The sequence below is a fragment of the Balaenoptera borealis genome, assembly GCF_965194805.1.
Source record: "Balaenoptera borealis genome assembly, chromosome: 5".
NCBI lineage: Eukaryota > Metazoa > Chordata > Mammalia > Artiodactyla > Balaenopteridae > Balaenoptera > Balaenoptera borealis.
The window spans coordinates 54,932,885-54,948,309 of record NC_138862.1 but is presented as its reverse complement, the minus strand read 5'-3'; the positions used below and the strand labels follow the sequence as shown (position 1 = coordinate 54,948,309).

General features: G+C 38.0%; 1 protein-coding gene and 1 long non-coding RNA gene across 13 annotated transcripts in view; both read right to left on the bottom strand.

Moving 5' to 3' along the window:
- BBX (BBX high mobility group box domain containing) overlaps positions 1 to 15,425 on the bottom strand; it is a 283,127-nt gene that overhangs the window by 70,238 nt on the left and 197,464 nt on the right. For all 12 annotated transcript variants that reach the window (XM_082393101.1, XM_082393098.1, XM_082393096.1 and 9 more), the window contains 2 exons: positions 15,160 to 15,355; positions 11,021 to 11,088 (listed from right to left, as the gene is read on the bottom strand). In XM_082393101.1, the coding sequence (XP_082249227.1) occupies positions 11,021 to 11,088; positions 15,160 to 15,355 (264 nt within the window). The remainder of the gene's footprint in view (positions 1 to 11,020; positions 11,089 to 15,159; positions 15,356 to 15,425) is intronic.
- Positions 1 to 15,425, bottom strand: part of LOC309629289 — a 177,226-nt gene that overhangs the window by 88,207 nt on the left and 73,594 nt on the right. The window lies entirely within an intron of this gene.

The window sequence follows — 15,425 nt, the reverse complement described above, 5'->3', positions numbered from 1 at the left end:
TTGTAGTCTATTTAAAACAAATAACCAAAATATTGGGTGTAAGATAGGCTTAAGGATGTACTGTACAACATGGGGAATATAGCCAATATTTTGTAAAAACTGTAAATGGAAAGTAACCTTCCAAAACTGTATTAAAATTTTTAAAAATCTCGGTTATTTAGTAAAGTGGATTATCACAAAAGCTAAAAAATAAATTTAAAAAATAATAATAGAGCAAGTAGTCCTAAAGTTTTTCCTCAATATAGTAGTTAATATTTATAACTGTGATACTAAGTTGTCAAGATAAGAATAATTATAAAATATATCCCTTATTAAAAGGCAGAAATGCATGCGATACGTGCTAGACATATTTCCACCTAAAATCTCAAAATGTAAAAATGGTTCAATGACATGGAAAATGTACTGAGGTAGAATTCATTCTTGAGTGTTTGATAAATGAGGCATCCAGTGCAAGTGTATATATTTGTGCATACATGTAAACGTTTGGCAAAGAAATCTGGCATTACATCCACATGGAAGGAAGACGTTATTTCCCGCAGAAGACTCCTGTTTAAAGTTATTAGAGGATCCTAGATGTTGTCACCTTGCAATATCACTTTGCTGTTTGTATTTACAGTATCATAAATTACTTATTAGGTGGGGTATGCTTTTTATAGAGACACATCATTCTTCAACATCCATTCTTCAGCTAAAGCCAGCTTACTTTCTAAATATAACAAAATATAGAGATCAAAGATATCTGTTCATCAATTAAGAGGAAAGAAAAAATACCAAATAAGTAGAGATTCAATAAAGGAAGGAAAAAACCCAAGAAGCTCTTTTTAGAAACAGTCTCTGAAATAATCCATAAAGCCACTAGGTGTTGCTATATGCCCAATAAAGAAAACTGCTACAGGGATTTTAAAAGCAGTTTTGTTAACCACATACGTTTTCAACTTCCCTTAAATCCAATCTTCCCTTTAAATTAGCTATAATTCTCAATAGCCAAGGAAGGGGAATGATTAGTAGAATTAAGAATTACGACGAGGTAATACTTTTTTCCCACAGGTAAAATGCACATCATGATAACGAGAGACATAGAAACATGATCCAGCCCCTTGATATAAAACAAGATCAAGCCACTCAGACGCACTGTTTGGAAAGCTAGGTTTTATTAAGAGCCCATTCCTACTTCGCAAGGCACAAGACCACAGACACAGAGCTGGATTGTGATGGACACATAGTCAACAAAAGGGATGAAGTACACTGGTTGTATCTGAACTCCACACCCCTGCTCTTGCTAATTTAAACATTTACTGATTACTCACTCCTTCAACAAACATTCAACAAACACCCATTACATACCAGCCACAAAGACTGCTGCTCTCTTTCAAGAAGCTTACATCCCACTTGTGTGCATTATATGCTGGGGAATAAAATGAGACTAAGGGGATGTGTCTGGCCGTTAAGTTGCTTGCATTTCAATGCAGGAGACAGCTACACATTAAGAAAGGACGTGCCTCTTGGTGGAATATTACAAAGGTCTGTGGGAGGACAGAGAAGCAGCCTTCATTCTTTCTGGGGACAGATGGAAGAAGTAAGGTAAGTAGCATCTGAGATCTCCCTAGAAGGAACACCAGAATTGTGGAAAGGATGTGGTCACAGCAGGAGGAAAAGCATGGAGGAAGTGCCCTGTGTGTGTGAGAAGCAGTGACTTTCCCTGTGTGGCTGAAGCCTGAGATGCCCGGGAGTGCAGTGGGAGATGAATCAGACTGAGAGGGACCTGAATGCTGGGTTAAAAGTCTGAAAATTAGGCTGGAGGCAATGGGGAGTCAGCCAAGGGTTTCAGTCAGAGGAGCGGCATGATGAGAGATGTGTAGTTAAATAATTCTGTCAGTGGAGTGCAGGATGACCTTGGCTGGGGAGTGACTGGAGGCAAGAGACCAATTAGAAGGTTAAGGAAATAAACCAGCTGAGATGCGGGGCCCCAATTAAATCAGAGATGGCATTTGCCAGGGCTCAGTAATTGCCTGGAAAGGTGTCAGGGCGGAGGGAGAGGGGTCAGTCAGTGCCAGTGTTCCTAAGGTAAGTTAAACCCTTTTCCCGAAAGAGCGAATATGAGAGAAGGAAGACTGTTTAGGCAGCGGTGGAAGGCGGGGTTGTCTTCTTCCGGAGGAGAGGGGTTGGGGGTAGAGGATTCCATTTCAGAGTTCAAGGACAAAGATCCTGTGTGACTCCAAGGCCCAGTGATCTGATTCTCACCCTCATTCAGCCTGGCCCAGGCTTTCCTACAATTGGCAGCTTTTGCCAGGTATCCTTCTATAACGGAGGACCTGAGTGATCACTTAATTTGCATTTAATATGAGATGTTAAATGAAGCTCTGAAATGGACTTGAGCTTTTAAACACAGGTGAATTCAGTGTAAGTATATTACATACAAGTTAGTCCTTCAAAATCTACTTAAGGACTAAAATGAAGCCACTCTTAATTAAACCTAAATGAGGTTAAGGAGCACCTGAGGACTAAAGCAGCGCACCTGAGTGGCAGACACTAGGATTGGGCTACAGTTGAGAGAGAACGGGGCCACCCTGAGGAGCACAACCCAATAGCGCCGCGTAGAGCTGTGAGCTCCTCAAAATCAGAATGTAAGTCAAGTCATTTGGCGGAGAGGAAGGATAAGTCCCTGGTTTTTCTCAGGGCACCAGGGCTACCAGAGTCAAGTTTCCTATCATTCTAAGCCGTGTGGCACAGCGCTAGGATGGAAGTCCAGGACAGACTCCAGGTCACCTCTACAAACTGCCATAGTAGTTGAGACAAACCATAGCCATCTTCCTGCCTCAGTCTCATTTGATTAAACAGGTAACAACGCTACTGATGTCTTCACAGGACACTGTGAGAACAGAACGCAGTCGTGTATACAAACATGCTCTCAACGACAACGCAGCAGCAACAGTACCACCCTTCTCGTTTACCTTCTTGTTCTCTATTCTCCTCTTTCTTTTCCCGCTCACTTGTTGCCCACCTTCCCCACTACCCCTTCCCACCATCTCTGGGAGACCGAGGAGCGCATGTGAGTTCACCACTGTCTTGAGCAATGCGGCCTAGGAACTCAACGAGGACAGATGCTTGCCAATCAGGTTGGGTAGAAGGACTTGATTCTCTGGGCTTTGAGCCCCACTGCTGAGAGATGGAAGAGGCTGGGCTGGATGGGCAGTTCCAGGCAAAGTGGGCAGTGAGCAGTGACATAAAAAGGAGAGGTTTCTACCCGGAATTGAGAAAGCTCAAAGAGCCTATTTAATGTAAAATTTAAGTATAGTATTTCCTCACAAAATATGTTTAAAAGCTATAAAACTGTGAGAAGGGAAATTAACAGCTTCAGTGAGAAGGGGGCAAGAGTTGGGGGTAGGGTTGGAATTCAGTGGATTTAAGCATCCTGGAGTAGTCAAATATAGTAGCCTAAGAGTAGCACATGTGAAACTAGCTCAAATGTACCAACAGGCAGTAAAATAATTTTCCCTACTTCACTGATACCAGATATTATAAGAAAGGGGAAAACTTTCAATTTTATCAAAAATCTGTATTTGTTTTAAATTTAAAACTCACAGTGTTTTAAATATAGACATATTCATTAACAAGTATTGGTATTATCACCTTTTCTCTAAGATTTCACCCATCTCATTACTTAATGGAAAATATACAGGTTTAAATCCTAGTATAATGACTTTCTTGCTCTACGACCTTAGACAGGCTATTTAACCTCTCTAGCCTAGTTTCCTCATTTATGAAATGGGGAATAATAAACCAACCTCTTAAGGCTCATGGAAGGATGAAATGAGATAATCAGAGTAAGTGCTTAGTACAGTGCTTGGTCCCCAGAAAGCACTCATGAAATGGCTGCGTAAGGGTGCAGACACCACTGCATAAGTGGCCCGAGTTGAGGTCAGGTGGGTGGGGACTGAATCACAAAGGTCCCCGTAGGCTATATGAAGACTGAAGCTAGTCCCCCTGGGTTCAAATCCTAATTCTGTCACTTCATAGCTACACAACCTTGAACAGATTATTTGCTCAATGTGAATACGCTGCTGGTAAAACATACTATAGCCTGTAGGAGTAATAGCCTGACATAATATAAGCTTTCAAGTTAAGTATGAAATACCAAGGATAAATTATGGTAATAATTCTAGGTACCTACAAGAATGCTTTTCAGGAGAGGTGAAAATGCCTTACAGGTTTTATTTAATTAATCTTCATAGATGTCTTAGGAGTTAGAAGCAAGTGGGTATTATTATTATTTTTTTTAACATCTTTATTGGAGTATAATTGCTTTACAATGGTGTGTTAGTTTCTGCTTTATAACAAAGTGAATCAGTTATACATATACATATATCCCCATATCTCTTCCCTCTTGCGTCTCCCTCCCTCCCACCCTCCCTATCCCACCCCTCTAGGTGGTCACAAAGCACCCAGCTGATCTCCCTGTGCTATGCGGCTGCTTCCCACTAGCTATCGGTTTTACATTTGGTAGTGTACATAAAAAGAAACGAAATTGAGTTGTTTGTAGTGAGGTGGATGGACCTAGAGTTTGTCATACAGAGTGAAGTAAGTCAGAAAGAGAAAAACAAGTGGGTGTCATTAGTTCCATTTTACAGGATGGAAGGCAAAGAAAAACGTGGCTTGGTCGTAACTCTACTGTCATATCTCCTCATTCCAACAAAAAAACTAGGCATTCTAAAACCACAGACCCAGGTCTAATATTACTTCCCAAACATCTGAAAGTTTGCCTTCAGTTCATTCCTTCAACTAAATAGATATTGATACCGTCAAACCTTTTCATCAGCCAAGATTACTCTGCCTAACTTTTCTTATTTTCTTTTATTCCCCAAACCATCTTTTCTGTTTTAGCCAAGATGACTTTCTGGTGCTCACTTAAGTCCAATACTGAAATGTCGACCTTTCCAATATTATTCCAAGCTGTTCTATATATTATGTGTTGAATAATCTCCCCTTCCATTTCTGAAATGTATCACTCCCTGTCTTTATTTTTTAAATTTAATTTAGCTTTACATTTTTATTAAAATAAGTTAAAAATATAACACTATGGAAATTTTCAGTCCTGGAGATTACTTCTAGAAATTCTAGATCAAATACTTATACTTTATTACATTTTCATCTTCAGATAGTAACTCACCAATATGAATCATAAAGGCTTAACTCAATGTAACTAACTGCCTTCTCTTTAGCTCTTCCCAGAGTTTGATGTGAACATTATTACTTTTATTTCTTCTATTTTTTCTTTCTTGTTCCTTTAAAGTAAAAAGGAAAAGTGTTCACTTAAGCTGCTAGACACTGTAGAACGGACTGGCTCTCTACAGCCCCCTGGTTAGCATATTTTAAGCTTATACCATATTTTCTTGATTAAAAAGCTTCATTTGTTCCTAATAAGACTTCTATGCTTACATTTCACTGGGTGTCAGTAGAGACAAGCTTAGGCTGCTATTTTGAGTGTGTGTGTGGGGGGGGGGGGATGTAGGGTGTCACTCCCTGATGGCTGTGTTGCTCAATACAGGCAAACCTCGGAGATACGGCGGGTCCGGTTCCAGACCACCACAATCAAAAGTGAATACTGCAATAAAGCTAGTCTCACAAAGTTTTTGGTTTTCCAGAGCATATAAGTTATGTTTACACTATAATGTAGTCTATTAAGTGTACAATAACATTATACCTAAAAAAAGGAAAGGACATGCTTTAATTTTACAATGCCTTATTGCTAAAAAATGCTATCATCTGAGCCTTCAGTGAGTCAACCTTTTTCTGATGGAGGGTCTTGCCTCGACATTGATGGCTGCTGACTGGTCAGGGTGGTTGGCGGCAGATGAAAGTTAGGGAGGCTGTGACAATTTCTTAAAATAAGACAACTATGAAGTTTGTCACATTAATTGACTCTTCCTTTCACGAACGATTTCTCTACAGCATGCAATACCATTATTTGATACCATTTTACCCGCAGCAGAACTTCTTTCAAAATTGGAGTCAATCCCCTCAAACCCTACCACTGCTTATCAACTAAATTTATGCCACACTGTAAATCCTTTCTCGTCATTTCAACAATCTTCATAGTATCTTCACCAGGAGTAGATTCCAGCTCAAGAAACCACTTTCTTTTTTCATCCATAAGAAGCAACTCCTCATCCATTCAAGTTTTATCATGAGATTGAAGAAATTCAGTCACATCTTCAGCTCCTAATTCTAGTTCTCTTGCTATTTCCACCACATCTGTATTTACTTCCTCCATGCAAGTCTTGAACCCCACAATGTCATCCATGAGGGTTGGAATCAACTTTTTCCCAACTCCTGTTAATGTTTATTTTTTTTGTTTGTTTTTTATTTTTTTGGCTGCACTGCACAGCTTTTGGGATCTTAGTTCCCCGACGAGGGATCGAACCCAGGCCTTGGCAGTGAAAGCGCCAAGTCCTAACCACTGGACCGCCAGGGAATTCCCTTAATGTTGATATTTAGCTCTCTTCCCATGAAACGCAAACATTCTTAATGGCATCTAGGATGGTGAATCCTTTTCAGGATGTTTTCAACTAACTGACTTTGCCCAGATCCATCAGAGGAATCACTATGTATGGCAGCTACAGCCTTACAAAATGTATTTCTTAAATAATAAGACTTGAAAGTCGAAGAGACTCCTTGATCCATGGGTGGCAGAATGGATGTGTTAATAGGCATGAAAACAACATTAGTCTTGTTGTGCATCTACATCAGAGCTCTTGGACGACCAAATGCATTGTCAATGAGCAGTAATATTTTAAAAGGAATCTTCTTTTCTAAGCAGTAGGTCACAACAGCGGGTTTAAAATATTCAGTAAACTATGTTATAAACAGATATGCTGCCATCCAGGTTTTGCTGCTCCATTTACACAGCACAGGCAGAGTTGGTTTAACCTAACTCTTGAGGGCCCTAGGATTTTCTGAATGGTAAATGAGCACTGGTTTCAATTTAAGTCACCAGCTGCATTAGTCCCTAACAAGAGAGTGGGTTTGTCTTTTGAAGCCTGGAAGTCAGACATTGACTTCTCCTCCCTAGATATGAAAGCCCTAGATGGCATCTTCTTCCAATAGAAGGCATCTTCTTCCAATAGAAGGCTGTTTCATCTACACTGAAAATCTGTTTTTCAGTGTAGCCACCTTCATGAAGTATCTTAGCTACATCTTTGGGATAACTTGCTCTAGCTTCTACATCAGCACTTGCTGCTTCACCTTGCCCTTTGATGTTATGGAGATGGCACCTTTTCTTAAAGCTCATGAACAGAGCTTTAAGAGGCTCACAGCCTCTGCTGGCTTCAAACTTCTCTTCTGCAGTTTCCTCACCTCTCTCAGACTTCATAGAATTGAACAGAGTTATGACCTTGCTCTGGATTAGGCTTTGGCTTAAGGGGATATTGTGTCTGGTTTGATCTTCTAACCAGACCACTAAAACTTCTCCATATCAGCAATAAGACCGTTTCACATTTTTATCATTCATGTGTTAAATGGAATAGTACTTTTAATTTCCTTCAAGAACTTTTCCTTTGCATTCACACCTTGGCTGTTTGGTGCAAGAGGGCTCACTTTCAGCCTTTCCCAGCTTTCGACATGCCTTCCTCACTAAGCTTGATCATTTCTAGCTTTCAATTTAAAGTGAGAGACATGTGACTCTTCCTTTCACTTGAACACTTAAGAGACCAGTGTAGAGTGATTAACTGATTTAATTTCAACATTGTTGTGTCTCAGGGAATAGAGAGGCCTGAGGAGAGGGAGAGAGATGAGGGAGAGGGGGAGCTGCTGGCTGGTGGAGCAGTCAGAACACACAGAACATTTATCAATTAAGTTCGCTGTCTCCTATGGGTGTGATTTGTAGCACCCCCTCCCCAAATTACAATAGTAACATTAAAGATCGCTGATCACAGACCGCCATAACAAATATAATAATAAGGAAAAGTCTGAAATACTGCAAGAATTAACAAAATGTGACACAGAGATACGAAGCGAGTAAATACAGTTGAAAAAATGTTGCCAATAGACCTGCTGGATGGACGCAGGGTTGCCATAAACCTTCAATTTGTAAAAAATGCAATATCTGCAAATGCAGTATCTGCAATAAAATGAGGTATGCCTATACATTTATTTTGGTTCTTTAACCCATAAACTCTTTAATAACAAACACTGCTTTTTAAAATTTATCCCAAATATGTAATGCATTTCAATGTACTCTGGGTATAAAGAAAATATAGGACTGATCATTTATGTGAAAAAGAATCAAGCTATAAATGCAATTTTTATCCCTTTTATTCATCAGAGACACAAATTACAGAACCAAGCTTGGCTTAATAACAGTAGCATATAAAAATGTTGACCTGATAACGCCAAAAATCTACTGTGGCAGATTCAGAGTTAATCAGAAGACTGAGAAAAAAAGGAGAAAACTCAAACATTTTTCTTGTTATTATTTGCTCACTGCTATCTCAAGAACATATAATTTCTCTCTGAAAACCCTAAGAGCACATCACATGTAGATCTGGAAAACTGTACAGGCCAAAGAAGCTTTTAACCTGGAATTTTACTGTTCCCGTAACAGCAAGCCTCTCTACCTTCTAGAATTGTTTTTAAAAATACAGCTATTACCTATATTAAATTTTCTATATTAAAAAAGTAGACTTTTGAGGACTTTTTCTATGTGATTAGGTTTTAGACTACTGAACAAAGGAAAATCTCCCTTTAAATAAAATATTTCAGAATAAGAATTTTCTCGTGGCATTTTAAAAAGCCATTACGATTAGACCTCCTCTGTGGCAGAATTTTTGTAAAATGTCACTTTATTTGACTGGTCCTACCTAATAGTATATACAGACTTCACAGTAATTGTTCCAAATGTCAGAAGCATGAAATTTCTGTACTTCTCTCCTTATCTCATTATATTTATAATTTTCTTTTAAAAATATAAGTATGTATTCACTGTATTTGTCATCTGCCAATGTACATAAGCCCCCAAAGTTCTATGACCATGTCTACATATTTGGAATAAGACATTGCATAGAAATTAGGTGCTAAATGAAATCTACTGATACCTATGACATAAACTCTCAAACTAATTATATTTAGAGACAGCATTATTTTATACAAATTTTGCTGCTTTATTATTTCAGTATCTCAAGATTATTTTCAATAATGACCTAAATATATCTGAGATGAAAAGTAGGGATTATGAAGAAAGAGTTGTATTCTTAGAAGTGGTTCTTAAAGACCTAAGTGCTGGCAACTTCTTCCTTAGCATAAATTCCCTTCTCCTGTACAGTTTACCTCTTTAAGCCATTTAACTTTATTTCTTTAGCTTGAGAATTTTCAAAACAGTTCCCCTTCATCAGAAATGGAAGGCTGACCAATGCATGGTTTAAACTGCTTGTGTCAAACTCTGCTGTTCTTAAAAGCTGTGAGAAGAGCTATTTACTAAAAAGAGCCCAAGAGACAAACTTTAATCAAAGAAAAAAAAGTATTCCTTTCTTTGACTAGCATTTACAGATAGATAGCATCTATCTGTAAGTTCTTAGATGTTTATTTGTTTACATTTTTTCCTGAAAGTTAAAAGGAATGCTAATAGATATTGGGAAGAAAACTCCATTATTATCTAATCTGTTAGAAAAGATGATACTGACTTTCACAATACAGTGTATTCTTGGAAATCATGAGTCAGACTGTGTTGAGAGGTCAAATGCGCATTATTACTCCAACGTTCACCTGTGGGAACATGCTTGGGATACTCTACACCCAAGTGAGAGTTAGTCTGATTGCTATTAGGGAGCAGCCATGTGTTAGAAAGTAAAATGATGCCAGAGAAGGCTATTGTGTGAGGAAGTACAAACATGCTGAATAATGAGCATGCAAAGGTACAAAGTGACATGTTTACTTTTTGTAGCTAAAGATTAGTACAATGTAAATAACTATCAGTCCACCAAATTTACACATTTATTGCTACACTGAATTGAATAGAAATAAAAAGTTAAATCAAATTGAACATATGGTCAACTACTATGGATCCCCAATATAAACTGTAAATAATAAAAACCTTTTGTGATGTAAATATCTTATGTGGTATCCTCTAAAACGATTATCTGAATAGACTTCAACTGTAATCCATATAGCACGCACACGACTTAAAAAACAAAAGAAAGAAAGAAAGAAAAAATATATATATATGCAATAAAATTGCTATTTTGTCCTAAATAGCAACTCTGGTTGGGGACTGAAAAACTTCCAGCTCAAGGACCTGAGTTTGGTAAAATAATATGATCTGCAGGTCACTGCATCTGGCCTCTGTTAAATGGGTCTGGAAAATAGAGGAATTCCACAAATGCAAACTATGCATGGCTACCAGATACTACCTGCCTATCAAAACCATACTTAAAAATATTTAGCAAAAACAGCCCAATAACAATACAAGGGAATAAAAAATGAAACCAAGGTCATAAGGGCCTGGGTCTCTTTTCATTTTCCATTTTAAAAAATAAGCAATCTTGGAATGCCATGTTTCCTGATTTTCAAAAACAGGAGTTTGAATTTATTCAGGTACCAGAGAGACTGACAGTTTCATGCTTTTTTTAACTCTCATCTTTTCACTAGCAAGTCTAATGAGAACATCACAAAAGCAGAGAATGTTATGAATAGAATGAATGAATCATAGGATCCACCCTATGGACCCCATGACACAGTCATGGCAAATGCTAATTATCTGTACATTGCAAGTCTTACTCCTATGCTCAGGGAACCTCAAAATCTGCACCTGACTTGTGTTTGTGTCCTTTTGGGTTTATGTACCCTACTCTGTTACCCTCAAGGCACAATATAATGCACATAGAGATCTTAATGAAAACAATTTAAAGCAGAGTTTATTCATGAGCTGTAAAAAGTGAAACTGTAGAACTAACAGTGTGAACAGAACACAAATGTCTGTGTTCTCAACCCCCAGCAGGAGCAGAGTGGAGAGGGATGAGGGACCACTTACCTCTGGTGTACCAAGAGCATGTTCTCCAGCTAAAAGCAGCATGCTCAGGCCTCCCATTTGAGTAGGATCTAAATAAGTCAAAAACAAGTAAATCATCAATTCATAACCATGAAGTACCTATAATCCAGAGTCGAAAAAGAATACTCACAAAGACTAGCAATCAGAAATCCAACAGAACGACATGTAACTTATTACAGAAAACTTCTGAAACTCTTTATGAAGGAAAAACTTGGGGTACATGTGCTTAGTACTCATACTTTTGTGGGCTTTTTAAATACTACTGTTGTCCACCATTCCAACAAAATACTTTCTTCAATACCACAGCTGTTTATAACATGAATTATCTCCTAATGTGATGCTTCTTTCCTTACTGCATGGCGAGTTTGGATGGATTTTTTTTTAAACGAAAGAGTGCTTATACTTGTCTTCTAAGAAACTTGAGATTTTGTTATTCTCAAATTGTTATTTCTGCCACATGATATCAGGGCTGATAAAAAGAACAAGGCCATCAGAGGAACTAGAGAACAGGGAGATATTTTACAAATGGGACTCCAAAAATCTAGTGGGCTTTGTTCAAATATTCTTTCTTTAAAACTTTCAAAAACAAATTTAAATTAAACAATGATGTATTTATAACATCTTAAATCTTAGGGGTACAGTTAGGCCCTTCCTTGAAAGGCCTCGAAATACCTTTAACATTGAAAATGAACCCTTTTTATACTACCAAAGGTCTTTGTTTTCATTCCTTCAATAATCAACAGAAAAAGAAAGAGAAAATGAAAGCAAACTGGTAGATCTATGACCCAGGATTATATCTAAACAAGGAAAGTACAGACAATAAGAAACCTATAGACTTTAAGGCTGTCTTAAATGAATTAAATTTCAGAACTTCAATGAACTAACATATCTGAAACTGCCTAAGTCAGTGCTTATCCCAGTGCATATTGGTCCTCAATAAATGCACTTTTTATTTTAGTAATCTCTCTACAATTCAAAATGAGGATCGGGCATAGTGTTGCCTGAAGATATTAAGGTGTCTCTCTTCTCTTTCTTTTTTGATTTTTTTGTTTAAAGATATGCCCTTAAGTACATCTTTGAATACTGTCTGTCTCAGGAACTCATGAAGCAACTCTGACTACATCTTACATACAGTCAAATTAAAAAAAAAAATTTTTTTTTGAAAAAAGAATCTGAGGGGAAGGAAGGGAGGGAGGGAGGGCGGAAGGAAGGAAGGAAGGAAGGAAGGAAGGAAGGAACGGCTTAGTAGAGGGGAAAATATGTCACCAAACAATCAGGTGGTCACAAAACAGGTCCATGTTGGAAGGTAGCCACGTAGGAATACACAGAGGAACATGAGCTGGTTTGCTGAAATAAGACTCTTTGTTGTTGTTTTAAGAGTCCATCCTTAATTAAATGTTAAGTTTATGAACTATTTTGGCTGCTAAAAGAGACACGTAAATCTACTGGCAAATAAAAATCGGAGAGAGAAATGAATTTAGCAGAAAGTAAAGGTGTACTTTGGTTCTTTGGGCAGCTAAATACTTTTGCAGCTGCCATTCTAGAGATCAGGAGGCTTGCATAACTGCATTCTAATAAAGATAAAAATGTGTTAGTTCAAATTATAAAGTAAAATAGGAACATACTTCCATGATAATTTATGTAAGTTATATACCAATATGACTTTGCTGTATAGATACTAAAACACAGACAAGAAATCATCATCTTTTATATTAATTTATACTTATATAATGTTATTTGGATATATCAAAAATATATTTATATAAATAGCATGCTTTCCCTTCATCGAGAGGGCTTCTACTAAATTAAATTCTACATAGCCTTCCCTCCTTGGAAATCATACACTTGACTGCTTTGGGGTTATTCAAAATGCAAAATGTCATGTGACAAGGACTATTGGGAAAACAAAACAAAATGAGATTCCATGTTGAGGAAAAGCATAAACTGGCCTCTAAAAGCCCTATAGTATCCCCTAGATTTAAACAGCTAAGCACCAAGTTTCAATTAAAGGCAAATTAATTTGCTTTCATTGTGTTAAAAAGGAACATCACACCAACGTTATCCACTATACACTAGCTTAACAAGGGCTCTGATCATGGATTTCCAACATCCGTCACAGGCCCTTATATATAATGAGATAAATGCGAGAAAGTTGTTTTCCTTCTTTCCTGTATTTTGCTTAAAGAATGCTGTTTTTAAAAGCTGACTTGTAGGGGCTTCCCTGGTGGCACAGTGGTTAAGAATCTGCCTGCCAGTGCAGGGGACACGGGTTCGATCCCTGGTCCGGGAAGATGCCACATGCCGCAGAGCAACTAAGCCCGTGTACCACAACTACAGAGCCTGTGCTCTAGAGCCCGCGAGCCACAACTACTGAGCCCATACGCCGCAACTACTGAAGCCCGCGCGCCTAGAGCCGGTGTTCTGCAACACAAGAAGCCACCGCAATGAGAAGCCTGCACGCTGCAACGAAGAGTAGCCCCTACTCGCCGCAACCAGAGAAAGCCCGCGCGCAGCAATGAAGACCCAACCCAACCAAAAATAAATAAATTAATTAAATAAATAAATTTTAAAAAATAAAAAATAAAAGCTGACTTGTAAATATCCTGGTTGAAGTCTAGGTCCCACTTTGAATTTGTAGGTATAACAGGTAGATTAATAAACTGTCAGAAACGGTGCTACAGGCAGACATCTTTCACTGCTTTCTGTAGTTCATCTACAATTACTTTTGGTTTTTGAAGAGCCACTGTGTGCAAAAAAAAAAAAAAAAAAAAACCCTACATAGACCAATCTAGATTTAGAACTGGGAGAAAAAGCAATGGAAGATAAATGCTAATCAAAGGAATTTATTTAGAAGCCAGTCATAATATCCTCTTATTTGGTCCTGATGATAAAATGTTTTATAAGAGACTCTTACTGACACAATCTGGGGAGTCTAGAGAGCTCACCAAGACTACTAGCAAGTGGGTTGAAGCTAAAATTATACAAAGTAACAGCTAAAACAAGGACAGATTTCTATTCTGATTCCTCTGGGATATGCAAAAGCATCATTTTGGAAGCTCACCTAGAATTATACTACAGACACTTACATAACAATCACCTGAAGACTTTGTTCCCCCAGAATGCTGCCACTGCATCAGACTGCATTTCTTAGATTTATATATGACATCACCACACACTTTGTTATACCATGAATCACACACTGCACTGTTAAATCTCATTAGGCCTACTGGCTATTAAAAAACTGAAGTGTCATCACAATACTGCTTAACTTCCATTCCCAAGCTTTCCATTTTGCAAAATGTTCAGAGCTCTCATCTTAAAGAAAATTTGCTTGTAATAATGAAACAGGAACCCTATAGCTCAACACCAACTTCAATGCTTGCATCCTGCCCAATCTCCCTATTTCATCCCGGAAAACTCCTCTCTTGATTACGGTATTAGAATAGCCATGGAAGATAGAATCATTTGCAGGGTGAATATAAATGCTTTATTTCATGGTAATAAATGCTGTAGCATTCCTTACCACCCAAAGAGTATTAAGGTCTCATAACAAATGGGACCATCTGGAATGTTAAATTTGCCTGGCCCGTAACAGGAATGGGGGCCAGAGAGAGGGCAGGATGGAAATTCCCTCTAAGAAACAGCTGTCAGATCCATCACAGATTTGTGATGGATGTGTTCATACTCTTGGCTTCGATGTTTAATATCCTCAGATAATCTACATAACTGTGGTTTTTTAGGTATCCAAGATAACTAAGGTGCTTACTGGGACACCTTAATACTGTGCATGAGTGTGTAAGCTATTTTGTTACATTATAAAATTCCCTGAGCTCCTGACAATCTCCACATTACTGTCTGCTTTTCCATAATGTCAATGTCAGGAATCCACACATATTTGTAATGACTCAACCACTTGGTCTATACCTCCTTTCTTTAACTATATTACATATACACATTCTATGTATGTTATACTCCAAAGCTTTAAGCTATGCTGCGTATTTGCCATTGCTTCCTATTGGTTAAATTTTGCTTTTCTCTCTCTTTCTATTATCTGTTAAAAATACTGCCTAAATGAACTGACCTGTTCTTAAAGAACAGGTGAAATTAGTGTCTAAACTCACCAGCCATCCCAAAGTTAAGCTGAGGCATTTCTTCAGTCTTTGCTTTCTTGGGGCTTGGCAAGTCTCTTGAAGAGTCAGATGGGAAGGCCCATAGTTTCTTTCGTGGATTGACAGCGGATGTTGGGGATTTCACAGGCTTGTTTGTGGTAGGACACCATTTGTAGCCAGGATTTGCTTTCATAAATGCATCTTTATACTATAAATAAAGAATAGATAACATATTTTAATTAACACATAGATTGAAAATGTTCTAGTACCTTCACCTT